The sequence below is a fragment of the Pavona decussata genome, unplaced genomic scaffold, assembly GCF_977016875.1.
Source record: "Pavona decussata unplaced genomic scaffold, jaPavDecu1.1 SCAFFOLD_72, whole genome shotgun sequence".
Lineage (NCBI taxonomy): Eukaryota > Metazoa > Cnidaria > Anthozoa > Scleractinia > Agariciidae > Pavona > Pavona decussata.
In genome coordinates this window covers 3,465,001-3,487,106 of record NW_028145491.1, presented here as the reverse complement: position 1 = coordinate 3,487,106, position 22,106 = coordinate 3,465,001, and the positions used below count along the sequence as shown (strand labels likewise).

At 36.9% G+C, this 22,106-nt stretch overlaps 1 protein-coding gene and 1 long non-coding RNA gene across 2 annotated transcripts in view; one reads left to right on the top strand and one right to left on the bottom strand.

Moving 5' to 3' along the window:
- The window catches only part of LOC146477026 (uncharacterized), a 310,708-nt gene that overhangs the window by 160,833 nt on the left and 127,769 nt on the right, over window positions 1–22,106 (top strand). The gene's annotated exons all lie outside the window — the stretch shown is intronic.
- Window positions 1–22,106, bottom strand: part of LOC146477031 (nuclear cap-binding protein subunit 1-like) — a 35,215-nt gene that overhangs the window by 12,544 nt on the left and 565 nt on the right. The window contains exons 3-15 of the mRNA XM_085114095.1: window positions 19,440–19,540; window positions 14,464–14,548; window positions 13,934–14,005; window positions 12,732–12,839; window positions 11,286–11,333; window positions 10,537–10,610; window positions 9,116–9,185; window positions 8,409–8,462; window positions 6,874–6,933; window positions 4,404–4,505; window positions 3,029–3,126; window positions 2,346–2,409; window positions 1,524–1,634 (exon numbers count right to left, since the gene is read on the bottom strand). Of these exons, the coding sequence (XP_084970221.1) occupies window positions 1,524–1,634; window positions 2,346–2,409; window positions 3,029–3,126; window positions 4,404–4,505; window positions 6,874–6,933; window positions 8,409–8,462; window positions 9,116–9,185; window positions 10,537–10,610; window positions 11,286–11,333; window positions 12,732–12,839; window positions 13,934–14,005; window positions 14,464–14,548; window positions 19,440–19,540 (1,047 nt within the window). The remainder of the gene's footprint in view (window positions 1–1,523; window positions 1,635–2,345; window positions 2,410–3,028; window positions 3,127–4,403; window positions 4,506–6,873; window positions 6,934–8,408; window positions 8,463–9,115; window positions 9,186–10,536; window positions 10,611–11,285; window positions 11,334–12,731; window positions 12,840–13,933; window positions 14,006–14,463; window positions 14,549–19,439; window positions 19,541–22,106) is intronic.

The following is a 22,106-nucleotide window of genomic DNA, read 5'->3' as shown; positions in this document are numbered from 1 at the left end:
AACTTTTGGTATTTTGGAAAAGTGGTCGCTAATGAGAGGTGGTCGCTTACGAGAGGTGGTCGCAAAGGGAGGTTCGACTGCACTATTTATCATTGCAAGGCAACCACTGCCCTCCCATGCCAGGATTAGCTGCAGCTATTTAAGCACTAATTAAATTGAAAGTTGAAACTAGAGCATTAAGAAAATCTCTAACAACTGATTGATTTTATTGAATTTTCTGGGAGAAACACTCTTCCTGTGCCATTGTTTTAGCATTGACATAATCTCGTCAAGTCTAGGCAAAGTGTTTTTTGGAGAAGAGCCATGATCAGGACCTTATACTTTCCTTCAAAATATAATCATGAAATTAAGCATTATTTATTGTGCTTGACAAATTTCATTCATCTTCATACGTTGGTTGGTAAACACATTAGCTAGGGCTGCATAAGATTTTGAAATATTTAGTTTTGAGATAAATCTTTACTGGGGACGAAAGAAGTGAAATTAAACCATACCTTTTATTCAGAAATAGAGGCCTACCTTTTGTCAATGAATTTTAAAGAATCGAAATCAATCGCCACATCAAAAAATTTACCATGCCAACAAAGTTTAACTTCATGCAACCCCAAGCAGTAGTTCTACTTGGTATGCCAGTGGATGTTTGACAAAATATAGCTCTTTTTTACAAGTTCAGAGTTTTCTTTGGTAGTTCCCTAAATAATTTTGGGCCTTTCAGGGATACATTTGCCTTTATTTCTCCATTTTCCAGGCTCTGTATTTTCCACCATTTTCTTGACATACAATCGGTCTTACAATTCAATTCATTCAAACTTATTCAAATTAAATACAAATATATTTTATAGTAAGAAAAAATTAAACATGCAGAGCAATTTATTTAAGTGATTTTACCTTCTAGGGAAGAAGTGCGTATTGGCCAAAGGAGCAAGGCTTTCATGATGGCCACTACCTCTGTGCAGTTACAAATAAAATGGGCTGAATTTTCCCATGGCAATGGACCAGATAGCAGCTTATCTGGTGGATAGTAATTCATGATACTAACCACTGGCTTTGTGCGACAACTTTTCATCCACTGGATAACTATCCGGTAGACAGCAGTTTAGCTGGCAGATAGGCCTATCCAGTGGATAAGGTTATCCACTCTTTGAACAACCGGGGCCAGGACTGAGGATTTTACTATTTGACATCTGACAGCAAAGAACATAATTAAAAACGCACTTGGCTGCTTGGTATTCAGTCGCCTTAGTACGCAAGGTTTTAGCCAGAGGGGTGTCCAGACCTTCCAGTGGACATCCACTCTTTAAAATAATTCATTTTAATTATTGTTTATTGTTGCCCATAAAATATTTTAAAAACACTTGGTAAATATTATAAAACTAATCTATGGTTAAAAGTTGTTGAAATTAGCTTGAAATGTTCCAAAATAGTATACATGTATATAGTACTGATACACATATACTGGTGTATTTGATCTGTATTAAATTAGGTAAAAGAAAGCACTAGTGAATGAACAATAACAAGGATACAACTCCAGGCAATGTGTTAGGCTGTAACTTGCACAGTTCAATAATCAAAGATCCATAGAAAATCTGTACATGGTGAGAATTTGGAAGTCGAAACATCTCTGAAAAAAGCACCTTAAAGAAAATAAAAGAACAACAGCATTACTGAGTTTTTTAAATTTAGGACACTTTACCACAGCTACAGTGTATTTCAATTATGAACCTGTATATTTGAAAGATGAAGGAAAATAACATAGCTTGAATGTTTGCCTATCACATTGACATTCATGAAAAGTGAATGATGCCTAATTTTTGGGGATCTTGTCACATTTAAGCTTGATCTAATGTTTAATGTGACAACGTCATTTGAAGAAACCACAAGTACAACGTAGAAGCATACACCAGGCATAGTTATAACTCATTGTTAAGTTAGTTATATTTTTTGCATTTGTCTCATATTTTTCATGTGTGTGTTAAGTAATGGAACACACTTTTAGAGAGTAACATTACATTGAACAAATTACAAAAATCATTTACATTCTCACTCCACTTGGTTGAGAGGTTTCAATTTCAATTTATTTTTGCCATAGACCATAAAAAAAAATATAAAAGCATACATACATATACTGCAATACATACAATTACTGTGATACATACATTAACAGTAAAGAAAATAAATAATTATTGGTGTTTGATATTTTGAAAAGAAAAAAGGCTCTGGCAAGGAAGCCTATATAGAAGCAGGGGGGCTTATGGACTTAAAGCTTCCTAGGAACATACAGTACACAATGAGAGTTTCGGGTACTGAAATATATGTAAATAATTATGTGATGATCGATGACTAACCTCTACTATGCAGTAGGGGACTGGCACTTTTGACTTTCCAGGTAAGTTTAACAGCTGATTAGCACTGGAAAAGTCAACATTTATAATGTGTTATTTCACTGAATTGTTACTGTAACAAAATTCTTGAATCTGATCGGCTATCAGCAACCATGATTTGAACATCAATGGCAGAGTGTAAAGTAAGCCTGTTATTAAGTGATTAGATGGTATGGTGTGAGCCTTCACACAAATTAATATCATTGGAGAGTTGTACCTGAATGGGTTCCTTTTTTCATGCACAGAAACCATTGTCTTTGAGTTTTCATTCACCCAAAAAACGTCTCCCTCCTATTTTTACTTGAATTTTGTTTGATATAAGACAGGTCGATTTGGAAGGGATAAAGTCCGCTATCAAACTTGTGATTAACCAAAGGTTGAAGGAATCAGTTTGTCTAATTTTTACAGTAATTGGAGCATTGGCTGAAAGGTCTCTAAGGTTGCAGGTGTCTAAATTAGATTTTGGTATGGTCAGCTGATATTGTGACCATCAATGGGCCTTTTGACACATGTAATCAAGTTCCATAGAACACTTTTTGCAGACAGCAGTGAGAAAATTGCAAAAGAAATAGCAATAAACGTATCTAGGGCACATTCTAGGGAATAGGGAATAGAGAATATGAAGATGTCCATATAAAGCATCTCACCATTCTTTTCTGTCCTTAAAATGAGCATTGAGTGTTCTCTGAATGGTCTCCTCTACAAGAAATCTTTCAATTGCATGAGCACCTGGCATGGAGGGGCCCTGATGAAAAACATCAAGTGCTACATTTCACATTATCTTAATAACCTTCAGAAAGATCTTTCATGCATTTATCATATGACCCGTATTGCCTTGCGTCCATTTCCATGGCAACACTATTGAGAAAATTCCCATAAGAGCGCTGTATGCATTAGCATGAGTGGGGCCGGAAAGAGCTGTACGGCCCCACTAGATATAGGTATAGGTCCACACAGTGTGATTTGAATAATTTAGTCAGATATACATAATTAACCTGAATGTTGACTTTTATTTTGACTTTTAATTTTGACGCTTGTTATGTCTTTAAGGGGGATAAAATGTTGTTACTTTGACTAGTTTGGCATGGCCGACCCTACCAGGACTGCTTTAGAGATTTTTAAAAAGCCTTAGAAGAAAACACCTTACTGCAGAAAATTATATGGCTTATGAATCTATTCCTGACAAGGGTCTTGCATGACCTTAAAGAAGTAGAATTCAAGTTTTTATGTGTCTCAAAACTTCATAATAATTATAGTTTGATTATTGTCTCCTGTATTTGTATAATTTTTTCCAATGTACAAAATTTTGGGGCTTGCAGGGCTTCAAATAGTTTAATAGCGTACAGATGATTTTCTTTTTTCTTTTTCTTTATTTGCCGGTGCTAACATTTACAACAAGATAAATTACCAAAAAAAAAGAAAAAGAAGTCAAGAAAATGTGAGATAAAAATGGTGAGGAAACCTAAAGAACCTATAGGAGCTAAAACTTTTCACTATGTGTTAAAAGATGAACATGGATATCAGGGGTGACATTAGTATTCAGGTCATTAAACAATAACTAAAGATCTCGTTTGTAAGATCACTTGAAAGTAGTACTACTGACAGTACATGTACACTGTGTTAAGTGAATTGACAACTGAAGGTCATGATGTCGGGAATTCCAGGACTTGGGACACTGGTGGAGAACTGTTAACTGTTTTATGTTTAACTTAGTTCAACAGGGATGGCACCCATAATTAGATGTGTGTCAGGCACAATATTATTAACTAACTATGGATATACTGATTAGTTTGAAAAAATGTTGAAAACTACAGTACTGTGCAAAAGTAATGAGAACAAATTTCAACAGTTTCGCCAAAAAGTAGTGAAAAACAGCGAAATTTCGAAGCACACGAAACTTGAACGAATTTTCGAAGCTGCTATTGTTATGACATGCTCGAAATTATGGCCTTGTCAGTAAAATACAACTCGAAAAGGTACAAATTGAATGTAGTGCATAAAAAAGTAGCAACAACTGCTTACCTCTGGAACATCAGTGTAATCAAACATTCTATAAACTACATGTGGAAGAGGGTAAACAATGCCATCCATATGTGGTGGAACTGTAAATGAGGGAAGAGTATGCTGAAAACAAAATGCAGAACAATTACCATTATTGATAACTATTCAAACATAGCTTATTTAAGGGATACATATCATGCAACAAAATCAAAGTGACCTTTTGCCATGTTTGTTTGAACCAAAAAATAATAAAACTTTTTTGGTCAAAACACTCTACAATCTTGGCCAAAAGTCTTGGGTCATATACTGGCACTGCAAATAACAAGCATCCCAGACTTTTGGAGCCCCTCCTCCCTTATACAATGTTCATAGAATGATGGCTAATTTATGGATTGCACCAGTTGAAGCTAAGCATTGGAATCTGGTCCCAACTCTGTTTTAGGTATTGGATTCTGTCGTTTTTGCATTCTTCCAGTCAAGTGCTAAACTTTCTCCCCATTTCACTGATGTATCTGCTATCACAGTTGAAATCTGATTAAGTTCTGTATACACAACCAGTGTACAGTGGAGCCCCGCCTTACGACCACCTCATTAATACAACAACCTCATTATTACAACCACTTTCTGTGCCCCAAATGAATTGAAAGTCCAGTCATTTCCTTAGTTTTTCAACCTTGGTAATCCGACCACCCCATTAATACGACCAAATTTTCACAGCCCGATGATGTGGGAGAACTACATTAAGGTGGCCGAATACAGTTTTTTAGTGTACAGGTGTTAGAAGACGTAATTTGGAAACTATGTACTTCTGGACGCCCAAAATTGGTATGGTGTAAGACTAACTAAGAAGGAATGTATTTTCGTACGTCTTGTTGAGCTAAGTACCGTTTCCATGGCAATGCAGCAAACTATTAAACGTCCATAAATAGTAGGTTTCCTTTATTTTTAGAAAATGCACTCATTAGATTTTTTTCATTTTTTGTATCCAGAAAAACACACAAAACACTGACACAGTTGCACTACTTTCATGTAATTTTAACAGAGAGATCTCCTGTAAATATTGATTTTGCATCTTAATGTTTTGTGAAGATACCCTCTGTTAGATTTAGATTTCTCTTTGTAGGCGAGTTACGCTTTTAGGGAACTATTTTCATGCCAAATGTCACGAAATTCTAATGAGCGGTTCCTTAGAAAACAGTTCATTTCCGCGAAAACAACCAGTCACAATTTTTTGGTCAAATGCGCATGCGTGGTCACTTTATCGACCGCCGTATTTGCGTACCACAACCCTAGCGCGCGCTTAATAGCATCACTAACAGAATCTGTAAAGCCGTGGCCACACGAGTGATTTTTTGCTCGCGCAGGTATTGCGATTTTTTCAAATTTTGTTGCGTCGCCAGCGCGAGAGGGTGACTACACGAGTGACAAACTCTAGCGCGATTGGGTCCGCGATTGGCGACAAATTGACAGCCGCGTGAATCGCATACTTCAAGAGACCGGGCGCTATAAACAGACATGTTGGACGGCCCTTTCGGACGAGGATATTGTTAAATATCGCCTATTTTCATTCTTCTTCTTGACGATAAAAGGCAAACGAAGGGAGAAGAGAATTAAGAAAAGGTCAACGTGGGTCCGTCCGTGGCTCGCAAAGAGAAAGGAATAAGGATTTTACGATCAACTTCTGATGGAAATTTCAGTCGTTGATATCCCGGCGTTTCCCGAGCTATTGCGGATGATGAAGCTTAGTTGCAGGGTGGCTACACGGGCACTATCTCTACGATTTTGTCGCGAATATTTCAATTCTGGCGACTTTTTTCTTGCGATTATTTCACCTGTCGCGTCGCAAGTTCGAGGGTGGCCACACGTGCGATTTTCATTTCGCGCTGGCGACTCGACAAAATTTGAAAAAATCGCATCACCTGCGCAAGCAAAAAATCGTTCATGTGGCCGTGGCATAAAGCGCGCGTAAACTGTGTTCGGCCACCTTAACGTGTATGGTCTCACTGGTCTCACATGGCATATAGAGTGGGGGGTACTAAAGGTGGTCACTATGTCATGTGTTCACTTGAGACCCCCAGCAACAAATTAAGGGGGGGGGGGGGGGGAGAAGCAACAACCACCACCTTCTCCATGGTCACAGGTTATATTGACGAAGGCTCCCTGGTATCTAGACGGCCAAAACCATGAAAGTGAGTGATTTTTTATTACACAATTTAGCATAAATAATTATTAAGTATAACTCTTCATTATTAGCTATAAATGTTCATATTCTCAGCCTGTATTTTGTTGTTATTATACTATTCAATAGACTTGGGAATCAGCAACCCATTTAACTATTCACATTATCTAGACTGGCTGTTATTTAAAATGTTTTACATTCCTTTTGTACTATAATTTGCTTTAATTTGTATCACTTTTTTTAATGGCTGTCAGGATATTTTAAACATCAATTAGTGTATACTTTCCTAAACCAGGTCAAATTGTACTGTACCTGTAAAGCATCTCCTAAGACATCATCAAAAGCAAGATATGGCCTCCTGATGTGCTTTTCCTAAAGACAGAAGATAAGTTTGTAACTAAGCAGGTCCAGCTATATCAGTATCTATACCCATTTTATCAAGGGCTATATCATCTATAGCAAGAGTTGTGCTCCCTGTAGAAGGGAGGGGGTACTTGGATTTCACAGTACACTGTAATGGGATAGAGCAAATGAACCCAAACTTCAACAGCCTGGGTAAAAATACCTATGGGCCAGAACTAAACCCTCATATTAAGTAACAATCTTCTATATCTCAAAATTCCTCTGAATGAGCCCTACCGTGGGTGACCATCAGTATCCATCTTTATGAAGCCCTGCCAATCACCTCCAAGAAACATATAGTATCCAGGCACCCATGCACATTTTAATGCCAAATTTTGAGGGTTGTCCAATCCCCACCACTTGTTCAAGTTGTGAAAGTGAAGATTTGTACAAGTTATAGAAGCAGAGAAGTCGGGAATGTGGTACTTTCCAATGTATTATTAGTGGGAGATCTAATCAAAGAATTATGATCGTATTAAATCGATGCTAATTATGCAAAAATGATTGCGAGAAAAATTGCAGTTTTTAGCCAACTGTGAGTGTCAACAGCGCCATAAAAACTCATTTACCATGGGATTTCTTTTGATAAACTTCAAGCCCTATGTTTTAGCATAAACCACAGTAAAATTCAAGTCAATCTGTTGTATCGGCCCAGGTGAAACTTTCGATTGTTTATACGGTACTTTTTGACTCATGAAAACCACGTCTTTTTGAAACATCTACCAGAAATTTAGAGTTTATTGTAAAAGCCTCAACATCTCCCTGAGATACAAAGGGATATCATACTTGAAGATAATAAAATCAGAAAGATTAAATACAGCTTATTCGATTTTCTAGAGATCGACAAACTTGCATAATTTTAAGCTATCAAATTAGCATATTTACCCTCTCTTGCAAAAATGTCAATTTCTCCCCAACGAAAAAATATTTTTCAAAACAAACTGCACAGGGGTTCTTCTAACATGATAGGGTATCAAACTTGAAAGTATGAGCGAAATTGATTTTTTGACCGTTGCCACAAATATTTGATGTTTTCTGTTTTTTACTGACATTGGCTCTTAAAATGGTAGATGTGGTGGTTATTGAAAATTGTCAGACTGGAGGTTATTGGATAGTGATTATTCACTGTTGTTTATGAAATTTCAAATAATGACTTTTATAGCAATTGTAAGAAGCAAACTGGGAGATATTCTTTGGGGATGTTTCTCAGTATCAGCTGGAGGATGTTACAGGCATGTCACGCATTTTGACAAACTGCAGACAAAAGATATGGAGGTTTATAACCTGTGCAAATAGTCATGTACAAATGATTATTTTATAACAGACATAAAGTTCATTTTACTGTGTTAACAGGGTAATCAAGGGAAAATCATGCCCTCGTCTCACTTTCATAATTATTATGTATTTGCAGTCTGTTGTTTGACCAGTGACACTCCCAAACCTACCTGCCAATTATCTGATTTAAGCTTTTTTATTTGCGCCCAAAGACAGTCCAAGTACTGTTGATGGAAAAGTAAAAACAAATCACAATCAGTGGTTCTTTGTTTGTAACTAAAAAAAAAGCTACCAAAGCCAAAATATAAATATATTAGACAGGTGAGTTGTAGCAGAATCAATGAGTTATCACATTAATATGTTTTTTTTTTCTTCACACAGCTTCTTAAGCCTTTATAATGTGCTGCCTTTTCTTTCAACCTTACTAAGGACAGAGTGACTCACTTGTCTGCTGGATATCATTCCAAAACATTCAGAACAACAGGCTACAATATCTCACAATGCTGTGTAGATGATATGTTTCAGTCAGTGACACAGGCACACTCAGAAAAAGAACATCAGAGTTCTCCCAACAGGAGTCCAACCTATGACCTTCCTAAAACTACCTTTCAAAGAAATTAAGTTTCTAGGACATCACTGTATAAATAGTGACTTATAGCCAAGTTCAAGCAGTTTACTCACTCCAGGTAGTTCACTCAAAGCTGTTACTGTCAATATGTAGTTTACTCTACAAACAAGCTACTTAACTGTCTACTGAACCATGTGCAACTTACTGAAACTCTCTGACTGATGTTCTGTTATTACACAAAAAAGACTGTACTTGATTTTAAAACATCACCCACAATGGATAAGAACACAATGAATGAAGGGAACTAACCTCTTCTTGAGGGTGAGGCTCATCAGTTGACCACACCCTCAGAGCAGGGATGTGAGTTTTGCATCGCTGACTATTCACAACAAAACAAGTAAATGAGAACTCTCAAGATTACAGTAATTGTTTGCTTCCTTGTTTTGTTTTAAAAACTCAAGATTTTCTACCAGTTAGATTTGGTTAGTGGGTACAGTGGAACCTCGATTTAACAAAGTCGCTGGGGACCGGCCAAATTTGTTCGTTAAATCGAGGGTTCGTTATATCAAAAACCTCGATATAACGAACTTGAGGGGAAACGACCAAAATATTTGTTATATCGAGGTCATAGTTAATGATTGATTCGTAACACAGGTGACTTCTGTCACGCAATTCAATGCAATTTCCGTCACCCAGAAGTGCCGCGTTTTGAGATGCAATTCATTAAGCGTGGTGGCTTTAAGTAGCAATTATTTTCACTTTTGAACAGATGCACAGCTTTTGTTTACAAAAAAACGACATTTTCAGAGTAGCGATTTAAAAATGTTGTAACATAGAGGTCATAGAGGTTGTTATCTCTTCAGCGTTTATCTTCTGTCGCGTGTTGACATTGCAATTCGTTATATCGAGGTAGATTTTACGTTTGGGCTTCCGGATTATGTTCGTTATATCGAAGAATTCGTTATATCGAGGTTCGTTATATGGAGGTTCTATTCCATACACTTTACTGTAACTTTGGCCGGGACATGGAATATCGTTCGTTATATCAAGGACTTCGTTAAATAGAGGTTCGTTAAATCGAGGTTCCACTGTAATAATATACATACTTAGACTTACAAATGTAATTTGGCCAAATTTAATCTGCAGTACAGCTGTAGTTGCTTTTAATTTGTAAATGAATGGGCAAGAGGTGCTTATGACAAAATGCTTTCAGTTGCAACATTAAAAATAATTATTTTTAATATTTTAATATCTCAACTAAAAACAAATTATTGTAATGTGCGATTTATTAAGTAACAAAATTTATTTTCACAGCTGCTTTAGTTGTGCACGTAAGTCATAATGCCTTTTAATTATTTCATCCACAATGCAAATGTGTGACATTTAATACATTTTAATTCCATCCCTTCACCATCTGTGTATTATGATTCATAAAATGACCAGCTTCCCGTTGGCTTGATAACTCAGTTGGTACAGCACTGCACAGCTGGTGTAACTGTGATAATAGATCATGGGTTCAAATCCCATTCAAGTACGGCATGACAACAGGCCTTCTTTTCCAAGTTGCATACATAACTGAGATGTCTCTTATTCAACAATAAAGTCTACTTTTGACAGCAATAATTTATATCATCCACTTTATGCAACTAGTTTTATTATGCAACTAAGCAATAAAAACAAGTACGGATTAGAATGGCTTTACCACCAAAGGCATAATTTGGTAGACATACTTTATGTAGCTCTCAATAGTTGACAGTAACTGTTCAAATTCCTGACCCTTTTTCTCTGAAAGTTCTTTTCCAGCCTGCCACAAAGGAAAATACAAATTTGCCAGCGAGAGAATACTTTGAAAAACATTTTAATTCATAAATGTATAACAACTCAGATAATTTAAATCATTTTCATTTTCATTTTCAGTTGTTTGGAGTCCCTGGGGGGTCCAATATGATACCCCTCCCTCTCCCTGGCCCTCCGCCACAAACAGGAACTTGCATGCTACACAGTTTTTTTTTATTTTTGCTATTTTTGCAAAGGAAGAGAGGGAAGGTAGTGTACAGTGGTTACACATGTTATATGCAGGACACTTATTGGGCAAGCATGAGTAAGTGGGCATTGACTCCGTGTTGGGTGGCCATGTTGGAATAAAGTGATCTGAATTTATTTTAAGCCTTTGTGGTGGTTACCCGATTTTTGAAATACATTTTAGTTTTTGGCAACATCACCATTTCTTATATTACTATTATAGAGAATAGGACCAGGTTGTTTACATTTGACCCATTCACTCCTTGACCTTGTCGCAACTCCACTTTCTACATTCAAAGAAATCATGACTGATACAAAGCAAAATTTTGCCATTGTGAGATACCTGTGATTTATCAAGGTTGTAAACTATCCACTTCATTCTAAACAACCCAAGGTATTTGTCTCTATACACTTTGCTTACACCAAATAAAATATGTATTATACTGTACATACTTACCCAAGGCAAGGAAGACAATACTGTATAAACAAACCAGTCTGAACGAACCTAAACAGAAGGACACGGTTGTAAACCTAATGGCCACTACCATATATTTGGTAATCCTTTTCTGTTGAAGTGTGGCTGCTGTGTATAATCACAGGTCAATCTCAGTTTGCACTAATAAGCAAGACTGTATGGTTGTTCTTTATCAAAGCTGATGAGGTTAGAACTAAGGATTGACAAGACCTCCACAAAGGATTACCGAGTATGGAAATTCCAGAAAATTACTGCGATGCCACTTTAAACTCAAACTTGTTGGCACAACAGCTAGCATTATGTGAGTTCCTACAAGGTTTTTTTGTGAACGTGAGGCCAACAGGCTTTATGAAAGTAAGGCCAAAGCATAATTATTATAATGCAAGTTTTTGGCTTAGCCCCCGTGGTTGGGGCAAACCTGGAGACCAACACAGAGAAACTGAGAAAAAGCTTGATTTCTTTTGCTACAAGAATAGACTTGCATTCTCCTTCATCAAACACAACTATCAAGATTCTAAATGCTTTTAAAGGGGCACAGTCATGACCTTCGATCATTTACTGTGCACCTTCAGCTGTCAAAATTCTATTGTTTTCTTCAAATAAAGTACTTGAAATTGCCACTTGAGGTTCACTAGAACTATTTTAAAACTGGTCACAGAATCTGAAGCTTAAGAAATTTATTTGTCAGCGAAGATGTTAAAATAAATTTTGTATCATCTTATTGTCATAATCCAGCCTGATATTTTTTAGTGACAGCAAAGTACAGTACCAGTAAACATACATGTACTCAGCATGATCATACACAGGATTCCTAGCGCTCAACAAAGGACACATCAAAAAGATTGTTTGATGCACTCTAATATGAGAAAATATGAGCAACTTGAAATGTTCAATATTCTGAGACAAATCCTCAAAGAAAACTTGCATAAAGCTGGCCAGAGTCTCTTCTCAAGCAATCAAACATGTGACATTATGACCAAACATATGCCGGTTTACAAAATGTGATTTCAAATTAAAGCATGTTGTCCCAATCATATGGCTATAAAATGGCCTCACTATTCCTTGAAGTCAACAAAAAAAAGTATAAAATAAAGTCAACCAGGTATTTGGATATCCTCAGGAGGTTGCATTTAAGCCTATCAATCGCCATAGCAAAATATCCACCAAATTATCCATGTAAAAACTTTTAGGAGGTAAATTGTTGCCGAAATTGACAGAGATATTATTATTCTGTGAGTCCTATCTGAAGTAATTTAACAAATGTTATTGAAGTTAAGTATACAAGGATGGATAAGATGAAAAACGATCTCAACTTCAGACTGGTCATTCCAACAACTTTGAAAAATTTAGGCTAAACTTTTCAAAATAATTGAGCAGCACAATGAGGTGTTCTGTACTTGTAATATAATAATTATAATTTCTAAGTACCTGTGGAATATGATCCTCCATTGTTGCAGCCAGTAACATGTTGAAGAACTCCAGCAATGCACTAGGCATGAGTACCCGACAGTTCACCAGATCAGCAATGAAACGTACCTTACAAAAGCAAGTAAACACACATTGCATAGAAAAATGCACAAGTTTCACAAACTAATTTCCATTTGATATAATGATGACTAACATTACCTAGCAGTTGGCATTATTTGCTGCAGTAAGATATCAAACATTGAATGGGGAAGAACAATGTGGTCTTTTCATTAACTCACAACCTCACAAGGTTCTGATGACCATTTTCATGCTTTGTTCTGAAAATATAAACTATCAGGATTCATAGCATTTTTACAACTTTTTGCAAACTCTCAGTGAATGTCAAATATATAGCTGGGTCAGCCATACACCACATTCGCTGAATGCAGAAAAAAATCTGCTATGATTAATGACAAAATAATATTCTAGTAGTCCATAAGTACCAGTACATTGTGAGTTGCTGTATTACAGCTTGTTTGTTTTCAGACCAGTTCAAAAGGCAATTGAAAGTAAAGTGTCATTGGACATTTGATATTTTAATAATAGTAATTTATTTCTTGATAAAAAGAATTAGCAATGCAGAGTATTTTCATTGGTCTTTGGGTTGAACTGAATTCTAATAAAAATAACTTGAAGTTGTGATAATCATTATTAATTTCCACACTGTATCGTTTGATAGATAAAAGGGACTTCAACACTGGCAGTGTTAGCTTTGGAAGTGAAATGTTTCAAATGTCACACAATTTTGGGAGCTACAGATGAAAGAACTGACAAATGACTGACCATGGCAGCTACACTGTACAACTCCAGCAGTTCCAGTTGATTAACCCTTTTGAGGTTGCCAAATCTACAGTTACCGTGTTTATGCTTTCATTTAATATCCCCCTTATTTTTAAACCTGCCTCGAATAGCTCAAAAGCTACCTGTATGTCCTCAATTTTTCAATTAATGTAATTTGTGCTGTTCAATAAACTCAAAAAAAAAAAAAAAAAAAAAAAACAGGCTTGAATGGGATTTCTTTGCATTCAAGCTGAAAGTTTCTTTCAGTTAAATTTCTTTTCACAACTATTTATACATTTCACCCCTACTTGTGACAGCAAGCTGACAAACCGGATTAATAAAAGTAAGACACTGACAGACATATCATACATGTAATAGATTACCATTAATCTTGCTCTATCAAACTGGCCGGCCATAAGCACTTCCTTCATATTTTCCAGGATCATGTCTAAGAACTAAGAAATGAAAACTGTCATCACTAGATCACTATTGTGATCATCATTATAAAAAGGCCACATTATTTACAGCTGCATAGAAGAACTGCCTAGTGTTTCTTTCTGTTCACAGAATACCATTAATTACAGTAAACATTAACAATACACATCTGTAAAAGTAATGGTCCTTGCAACATTACCATGAGCTGCTGTGCCCTTTTCTACACATGTGCATTACACTGTAGATCATCTCTCATTGATGAGTTACACTGGAGATAACGAGTTAAAACTTAACATTGCATCAACCATTTGCAGTTCCGAGTTTTATCGTGAAATACATTCAATTTACCATTTGCTAGATCACAATTTTGTGACTTAGAAAAACTGGTGTTGTGGTGACCTACAAAAATTTCATGATGGTAGCAAGTTGGAAAATAAAAATAAAAAGTATAATTATATCATTTTTGATGTTTTGCTACCTCCTCTCCGCAACTGTAATTCTTTGCATTCAAAAGTCCCACCAGTGTACTGTAAACCGTAATTTTCTCAGGTAGATTTGCAGCACTGAAAAAAAAAATGATCAAGTACATTATACACCCTTAGCACCTTAGCATTAAAGGCACTGCAGAGAGCTAGGTGGAGAGGATAAGTGTGGAGCTGCAATTATAGTAGTCATACTCAGTAGTCATAGTCACAGTTGTGTACAGTTGAATCAGTATTAAGTGGTCACTCTCAAGGAATGGCTAAGTGACTTCTTAATACAGTCTGTACAGAATACACGTCAAACACAAATAAAGTTCCATTTCATATACTGTTTGATAAGTTAGTATACAGGTTCTGCACTTGCTTGGTTAAGACACTGCAGCAATAAAATGGTATGCAGTCAGCAATGCAGGTGATTAGAAATTCAATTACCTAGCATGCTGTTTGTTACCATAATGTATCTGTATCCTTTTACAAAGTAATGATAATAATAATAACAACAACAATAATAATAATAATAATAATAATAATAATAATAATAATAATAATAATAATAATAATAATAATAATAATAGTGAAATATGGTATGCCTCAGGGGTCTTGCTTAGGTCCACTCCTGTTTATTTTGTCTGTAAGTAAGCTGTTCACTATCATGGAACGTCATCTCCCACAAGTTCACGCTTATGCCGATGACACACAGCTTTACATTGCATTCAAACCTGACCCTGAACATGCTGCTAACGCTGTCGCAGATATGCAAGCATGTATTGTCGATATTAGACGATGGATGCTGACAGACCGCTTGATGATAAACGATGATAAGATGGAATTTCTGGTAATTTGGACGAGGTAACTGTCAAAGTGAACATTGACTCGCCATGCGTTGGCAATGCGACAGTCCTGCCATCATCCGAAGCCAGAAACCTACAATGCAGGTCAAAAGTGTTGGGACACTTAGCGAGATACTACTGAAATAATCTCCCCCCACCCCCTCCCCCCCAAGCAATGTTGAGATTTGACACTACAACACAGATTTCAACAAAAATACTGTTTATCTGCATCTTCCAACATTGTTTGGGGGGGAGGGGGGTGGTACGCTCCAATTGTGACCCCAAAAAGCCAACTTAACTTGGAATACATGATTATTGGACAGGTGTCCCAACTACTTTTGACCTGCATTGTAGGTTGCTGGCTCGATAATCAGCTTAAGATGGTCAGTCATATTGTGCAGTTCCAGAAAATATCCACACCCCCCCCCCCCCCCCACGGAAGGTCAATGGAAATTCCGAGGGGGTGGGGGGCTAATAGACGGAAATTTTCGAGGGGTTGGGGGGTGTTCCTATGAAGAATTTCTCCAGAGGGTAAGGCAATTCACAAAAAAATCGTAAGCGAGGCGCAAAGTTTGCTGACAAGAATTTTCAGTCGCCACTGCAGAAAAATAATTATAATCCAGCACAAACGCAGCGTAAAGGATGGATCATTCTGGAAAGAGTCATTTTGGTAGAAGTGTTGTTTGGTTAATCCTTCTGATAAGCGAAAGTAGCGCGTGACAGGTATTTTTCTTTGAAGTTCGACTTCGCAGCGCGATCAATCAGCCTTGTATCATGCCGCGTGCATGGCTGCGACTTCACAATCGTTTGAAGTTCGAGTTTTGAATTAAATAAAAGCCCTCTTTCCTTGTATTGTAGTATCAAATGAGGAGATTAAAAGGTATCTGAACAAAAGCAACTATTTTGATGAGCATGGCCTTCTCGCACTCATGCCAACTCTCCCGGATTATCCGGGAGTCTCCCGGATACGAACGAATCTCCCGGTCTCCCGTACGGGTGACTAAACCTCCCGGATAAAAGCAACTTGGCGTTTTATTTGCATACTAGGCTAGTATTTCAACTCAAATGTTCCATAAATTTAAGAAATAATGTGTCATGGCTACATTTGCATACCTGTTTTACCCAATCCGCCACAAACTTTGACGGAAACCAAAGAAAATACGCTTTTTGTCATCATTGCAATATAAACGACTTTCTGATTGGATAAACGTTCAACCAATTAAAGAGCAGGACAAAAAAAGCTCTAGTGTTGTGCAAATTTTGTGCCAACAAGGTGGGGGGGGGGTGGGGTTGGGGAAGTGCATCAATTTTGCTTAGGGGGGAGGGTAGGGTAATAACGGGGGGGGGTGCTCAGAAGAAAAAATCTCCAGATTTCAGATCTTCAGAGGTTGGCATCTCTGTTCTCGTAGTTCCATAGGCTAGTTTGCGGTTGAAATCTATTTCTGACACGACGAAATGTACAACGGGCGTGCTGTCAGCGCTGTCGTGTTCGATGAATTAATTTATTTCCCACGGAAAATTATTTTACCGCGGCCACAAAACGTGTAATTTCTCCAATACAATCTTTCAAAAAAAAGATTGCTGGAAGTAAGGGAAAAGATTCTGCAGAGATATTTCCATCCAGTGAATATTGATAAACATGCGAGTTGAAATTTGATCCCGTGGCAAATGCGAAACTTCCCGATGTATGCAAATTTTGCTCGAGATTGAATTCCGTTGGACATGAAACAGCGACGGTTTTTTTTATAATAACCTGACATAAAACGTTGAAAACTCAAACTTCTTTTCTTTCTCGAATTCATTTCATTCACAATCTCAGTGCTGAGACGTGAATCCACGGACTAATTAATTTTGAAGTTTTGAAAGGAGAACCTTTTGAAACTGTTCACAAAGGCGGCTTTCAATTCTTGTGCATGCAGCCAGCTTTCTACTTGCTTTTCCAGCATTCTACTTGATAAATTAAAATCCAGCATCATATATTCAATGTCCAACTAATATTCATTGCGGTTTCTTCGCGGTAATAGCAAACGTTTTTCTACGGAGTCATAAACAAGTAAAATAGCGAAGTGTTGTAAATAGCTGAACTAGGGTAGTTGACGTTGCTTCAATAATAAAAAAAATTGATCGTAATAGTGTGAGTTGTCAATTTTCTTAGTCTAAATGAATTTTGGACTTCTGAGGGGTTCAGGGAGGAGGGTTTTAAAAACCTGGAAATTCCGGAGGGGTGGGGGTGGGGGGTCATCATAAACCCTCTGGAACGGAAATTCCAAGGGTGTGGGGGGTTAAAATAAAAAAACCTTCCGTGGGGGGGGTATGGATATTTTCTGGAACTGCACATTAATAAGACATGTAAAGCCGCCTTCTTTTATTTGTTTAATATTAGAGGAATAAGAAAATTTCTCAGTTCTGATAACACTCAAGTTTTAGTTAATGCATTTGTTACTAGCCGCCTCGACTACTGCAATAGCGTTTTATATGGCCTACCTACTACTGAACTGCAAAAACTTCAACGCGTCCAAAACGCTGCTGCCAGGCTTATCTGTAACATAGGTCATTTCGATCACATTTCTCCAACACTGAAAATGTTACACTGGCTACCAGTCAAGTATCGTATTGACGTCAAGATATTGTTAATTATGTATAATGCTATCCATGGACTCACTCCAGCGTATCTTAGCGAACTTATCACCCTAAAGACCGTATCTAGATATAGCCTTAGATCGTCCGGCAAAGTCCTCCTTCAACCGCCCAGAATCAAGACTCTGGGTGATCTAGCTTTACCGTAGCCGCACCAGCGCTCTGGAACAATTTACCGTATTTACCCATTATTACCCATGTACGTATTGGTACCCAACGCAGTTTGCTGTGCACAAAGTGTTCAATCTTTCAAGGACAGGTTGAAAACTCATTTATTTCGACAACCCTTTGACCTTTATTAGAATTGTAATTAGCTATTAGGAATCATCTATAAATATTTTATTTATAGGTTATTTCCTTATGAATGAAGTTGATCATTGTATTTTAAATTAGCCATTGACCTTGTAATTCCATCGTAATTTTAAATTATATTTATTTAGGCTATCTATATTGTAAAGCACGAGAGAGCATCTGTTTATGATTCGCGCGCTATATAAGTAATAAATTATTATTATTATTATTATTATTTATTTCATAAGATAAACACACCTATCCTATGTTACAAAAATTATGAGTGTAAAAAGCAAGCTACAGTACATGAAAAAACAATTATAATTCTAACGAAATTAAGGAGTAAACTCGTATTTAAAAATTAGGCGGTTTACAAAAGAACTCAAAAAACGCTTTGTGTTTACTTTAGGTTTCACAGCTGACCTTCTTCTTAGCTGGTATCTGGTGTTATTAACCTCCAGCAGCATGTTATACAGCAGGTGACCCTCTAAGCCCATAACTTTGGTGTGTATATTTTTACCTTGTTTTTCTAAAAGAGTGTGGATATTATTCTTTGCTATAAGAGATGTACCTACACTTCTTACATCTATCCAAGAAAGGCTGGATTGTTGTTAGTTCAGCTTCAGCAGCTCCATACGCCGCAAGTTCGTATGAGATGTTTGGTAGTACAATATATTTGAATAGGTAATCAATTTCTGTTTGATTGTATCCCTCTCTTCTAAGCGTCCTGAGCACATGGAGAGACTCGTTTGCTTTTGTGAGTTTAGTCTTTACATGAATGTTAAATCTGGTGTCAGACTGAAAAGTAACACCCAGCAGAACAAGTTCCTTAACCTGAGATATTCCAGCTACTCTATCAAAGATCAGCGCATTGCCTTCTTACACAAAGGCAAGTTCTTTACATTATTGTTTAAAACATGTCAATACAATAGAAACAGCTCATTGGGATTTAGTAAAGAATAAACGCATGGTAGAGGTCAGAATTCGGTAATATTAAGCTACTAAGTAAATTTTTGGGACTTTGAAAACTGACTGCTTAAATTATAGAGGGTGACCCCAAAATATGGTGCAGCTTAATATACAGTAGGTTCGACTTTAGTTATAGTCATAGCCATGTTAGTAAATACAAACATCATTAAAATTGTGGTTTCTGTAACATACAGACAACAAAAATTCCAGAGGTCAAAAATCAAATATTCATGGTTTCTCCTTACCAAGTGCAGATAATCTTAAGGATTCGCTCTTTGTAATTTGGCAGATCAGCTTCCAGTACACTGGCAAGGCCTTCTAAGTTGCTTTCAAGTGATGATGTGCTCTATAAACAAAAAGCAATAGGTCAGTGCACAATTGAAGATATGTTTTATATGAAAAACGGACACATTTTGAAATTTTGTCAATTTTCCACATCTCTGTACCAGCCAATTTTGAACAAGGTTAAATAAAACTCAACATTCAATAAAAAATAACACACACTACCTTGCAAAACATTCCAAAAATCCAGACAAGACCAAAATTTTCCCAATAAGGACCAAACAAACTAGTTCAATAAGCTAGTTTAATAGTAACTGGACATGGCAACTTTTGCAGCCTTTTACAAGAACCCCCACTTAGGCTCTTGCAATAATACTTTTTCTTTTAGACGGCACTACATTGGAATATATTTGCTTGTTTTGTAGCAGCAATGAAAGATGTTAAACTCCAACACATTGGAAACATTTCATTGTGGTTTCAGCTTTGTAGAAGCTGAAACCTACATTGTCATCGTGTAGTATAAGTGAGTAAGTCCATTTTCCGTAGGGGTTCGGAATGCTGAAGGTTCACCACCACAGGTTGACGAGTCTCAGTCGGCTTTATTCGTACGGAAGATCCTTGTATTCAATTCAAAATGGCTGCCGCATCTCTATTGCGTGGATTTTCAAGGTGGCCGTTTGTGGTTCTTGGAAGGAAAACACAGGCTTTCAATACCGTAAATCAAAAGAACAACTTCTAAGGAACACTCCGCTGCTTAAAAAGAGGAAATCAGTGAGTTCAAGCGAAGAAATTCCTGTTCGAGATTGTGTCAAGGCGAAACACGTGCGATCGCAAACAAGATCTGCAAATCATCACATGAGCTGTAGACGTTCTCGGAAATTTCTTATGTGCTCCTGAAAATCCACAAAATACTACAGGTTTGAATTTGAATTTTACCGTGCTTTATGTTAAATTGATCGATTTGTCATATTGCAAATAGCTTTGGCGAAATTTTCGAAAAACGTCACTGTCAGTTTAGTGCGCTTGGATCACGTAGCTTCATTCGAGGCGAAAATTGAAGGTATTTGTTTTTCAAGGGTGAGCACAGGTCTGTCTGAATAAATTTTTCAATTAAGAAAGCTTATTGTCTGTTTATCTAAAAATCCCCCTAACGGAACTTCTTCACCATGCGATCTTTGATTTCTTATGTAAACCATGGGAGAGCCCAACCATATCTATTACTGTCCCCTGTATATTAAGGTGTAAACAAACCGAAATCCTCCAGTGCATACCAAATTCGCCCATTTGACAACACGATCAAATTACGCTGCACAATTTTGGCACTGACTAGAGCTGTTCATTTACCCCTCTGAATTTTCTACAACATTGTTTTTTTACTGCAATATTCTAAAATCGTTGCACGGGCCCGATGCATCGATTGGCTGATTTAAAATGGACCACATGTCTAGAATTCCTTTGGTCGCTGACTTTGCTACAGATCATAGTTTGAAACCTACATAGTTATACACAAAACTTGTAATTGCTAGAGAGATGCCTATAATGGCAGTCTAAAAATCCCCCTTTATCACTTGGAAAATAACCTCCCTACAAATTTGCAACCCCACTAACATATAACATACACTTTACCGAAGTAACACCCCAGTTTGCAACTTTTTCATAAATACACAAAAGGGAGTTAATAAAGCAGACAAAAAACCTACAGTAAATGTAACAGTCACATAATTTATTGATCTTTGAAGAGATTCCTTTTCATTTTCTTACAATGACTTTTTTGAGGGTCACTCGAACACAGGCAATAACTTTTCATTATGGTTGCTGAAACCACATGCACTCCTTCGAGTGCCTATTTTTTTAGTTTGTTGTCTTTTCTTTTGGCATATTGTGTGGTTCCAGGAAATATCCACACCCGCACCAGAGAGGGAATTGGAAAGTTCCTAGATCTTTGTTGAAGTTGTTACTTTGTTTCAAAGAAACTCTTGTTGAATTAAAAACATGTTCCCATCTCTGAAAAGGCTTTGTAAGTGAAGTAGCTTACCAGTCGTTTCGTACCCACGGACGATTTGTACCCAGCCAATTTAGTTGTTTCGTACCCATCCTATTATCAAGTTGTTACTTATAAAACAGTATGTTGTTCATGTTAAGTATTGGGCTGCTGTGATGTATTGTGTTACACGAAGTGGTTTACTCTAATCAATCATGGCGGAAAAACAGTACATCAATCAGTGGATCAAGGGTAAACTTGCTTGACTTCTTTTTTAAAATGCTTTATTGTAAGAAAAACAAAAGGCTTTTACTTGACAAGCCAATCCAACCAGAATTTGTGTAGCTTGTGTTGCACGTGCTAAAAGCCGATTTTCATCGTCAAAATGCATTTATCAAACATGGCGGACAAACAGCTAACATCAGTCAAGGGTAACCTCGCTTGATCTTGGCACGACTTCATTCTCAAAATGCTTTTTTCTTATGATTGTTGACCAAGGTACGAATCGACCAGAGGCTTGGGTACAAAACAACCAAGATTGGGTATGAATCGTCTGAGTACGAAACGTCCGTGGGTATGAAACGACTTGATACAGTGAAGTAGACCAAACTGAGGCAAGAAAATTAAATCTATTTATGGTCTCCTGGAT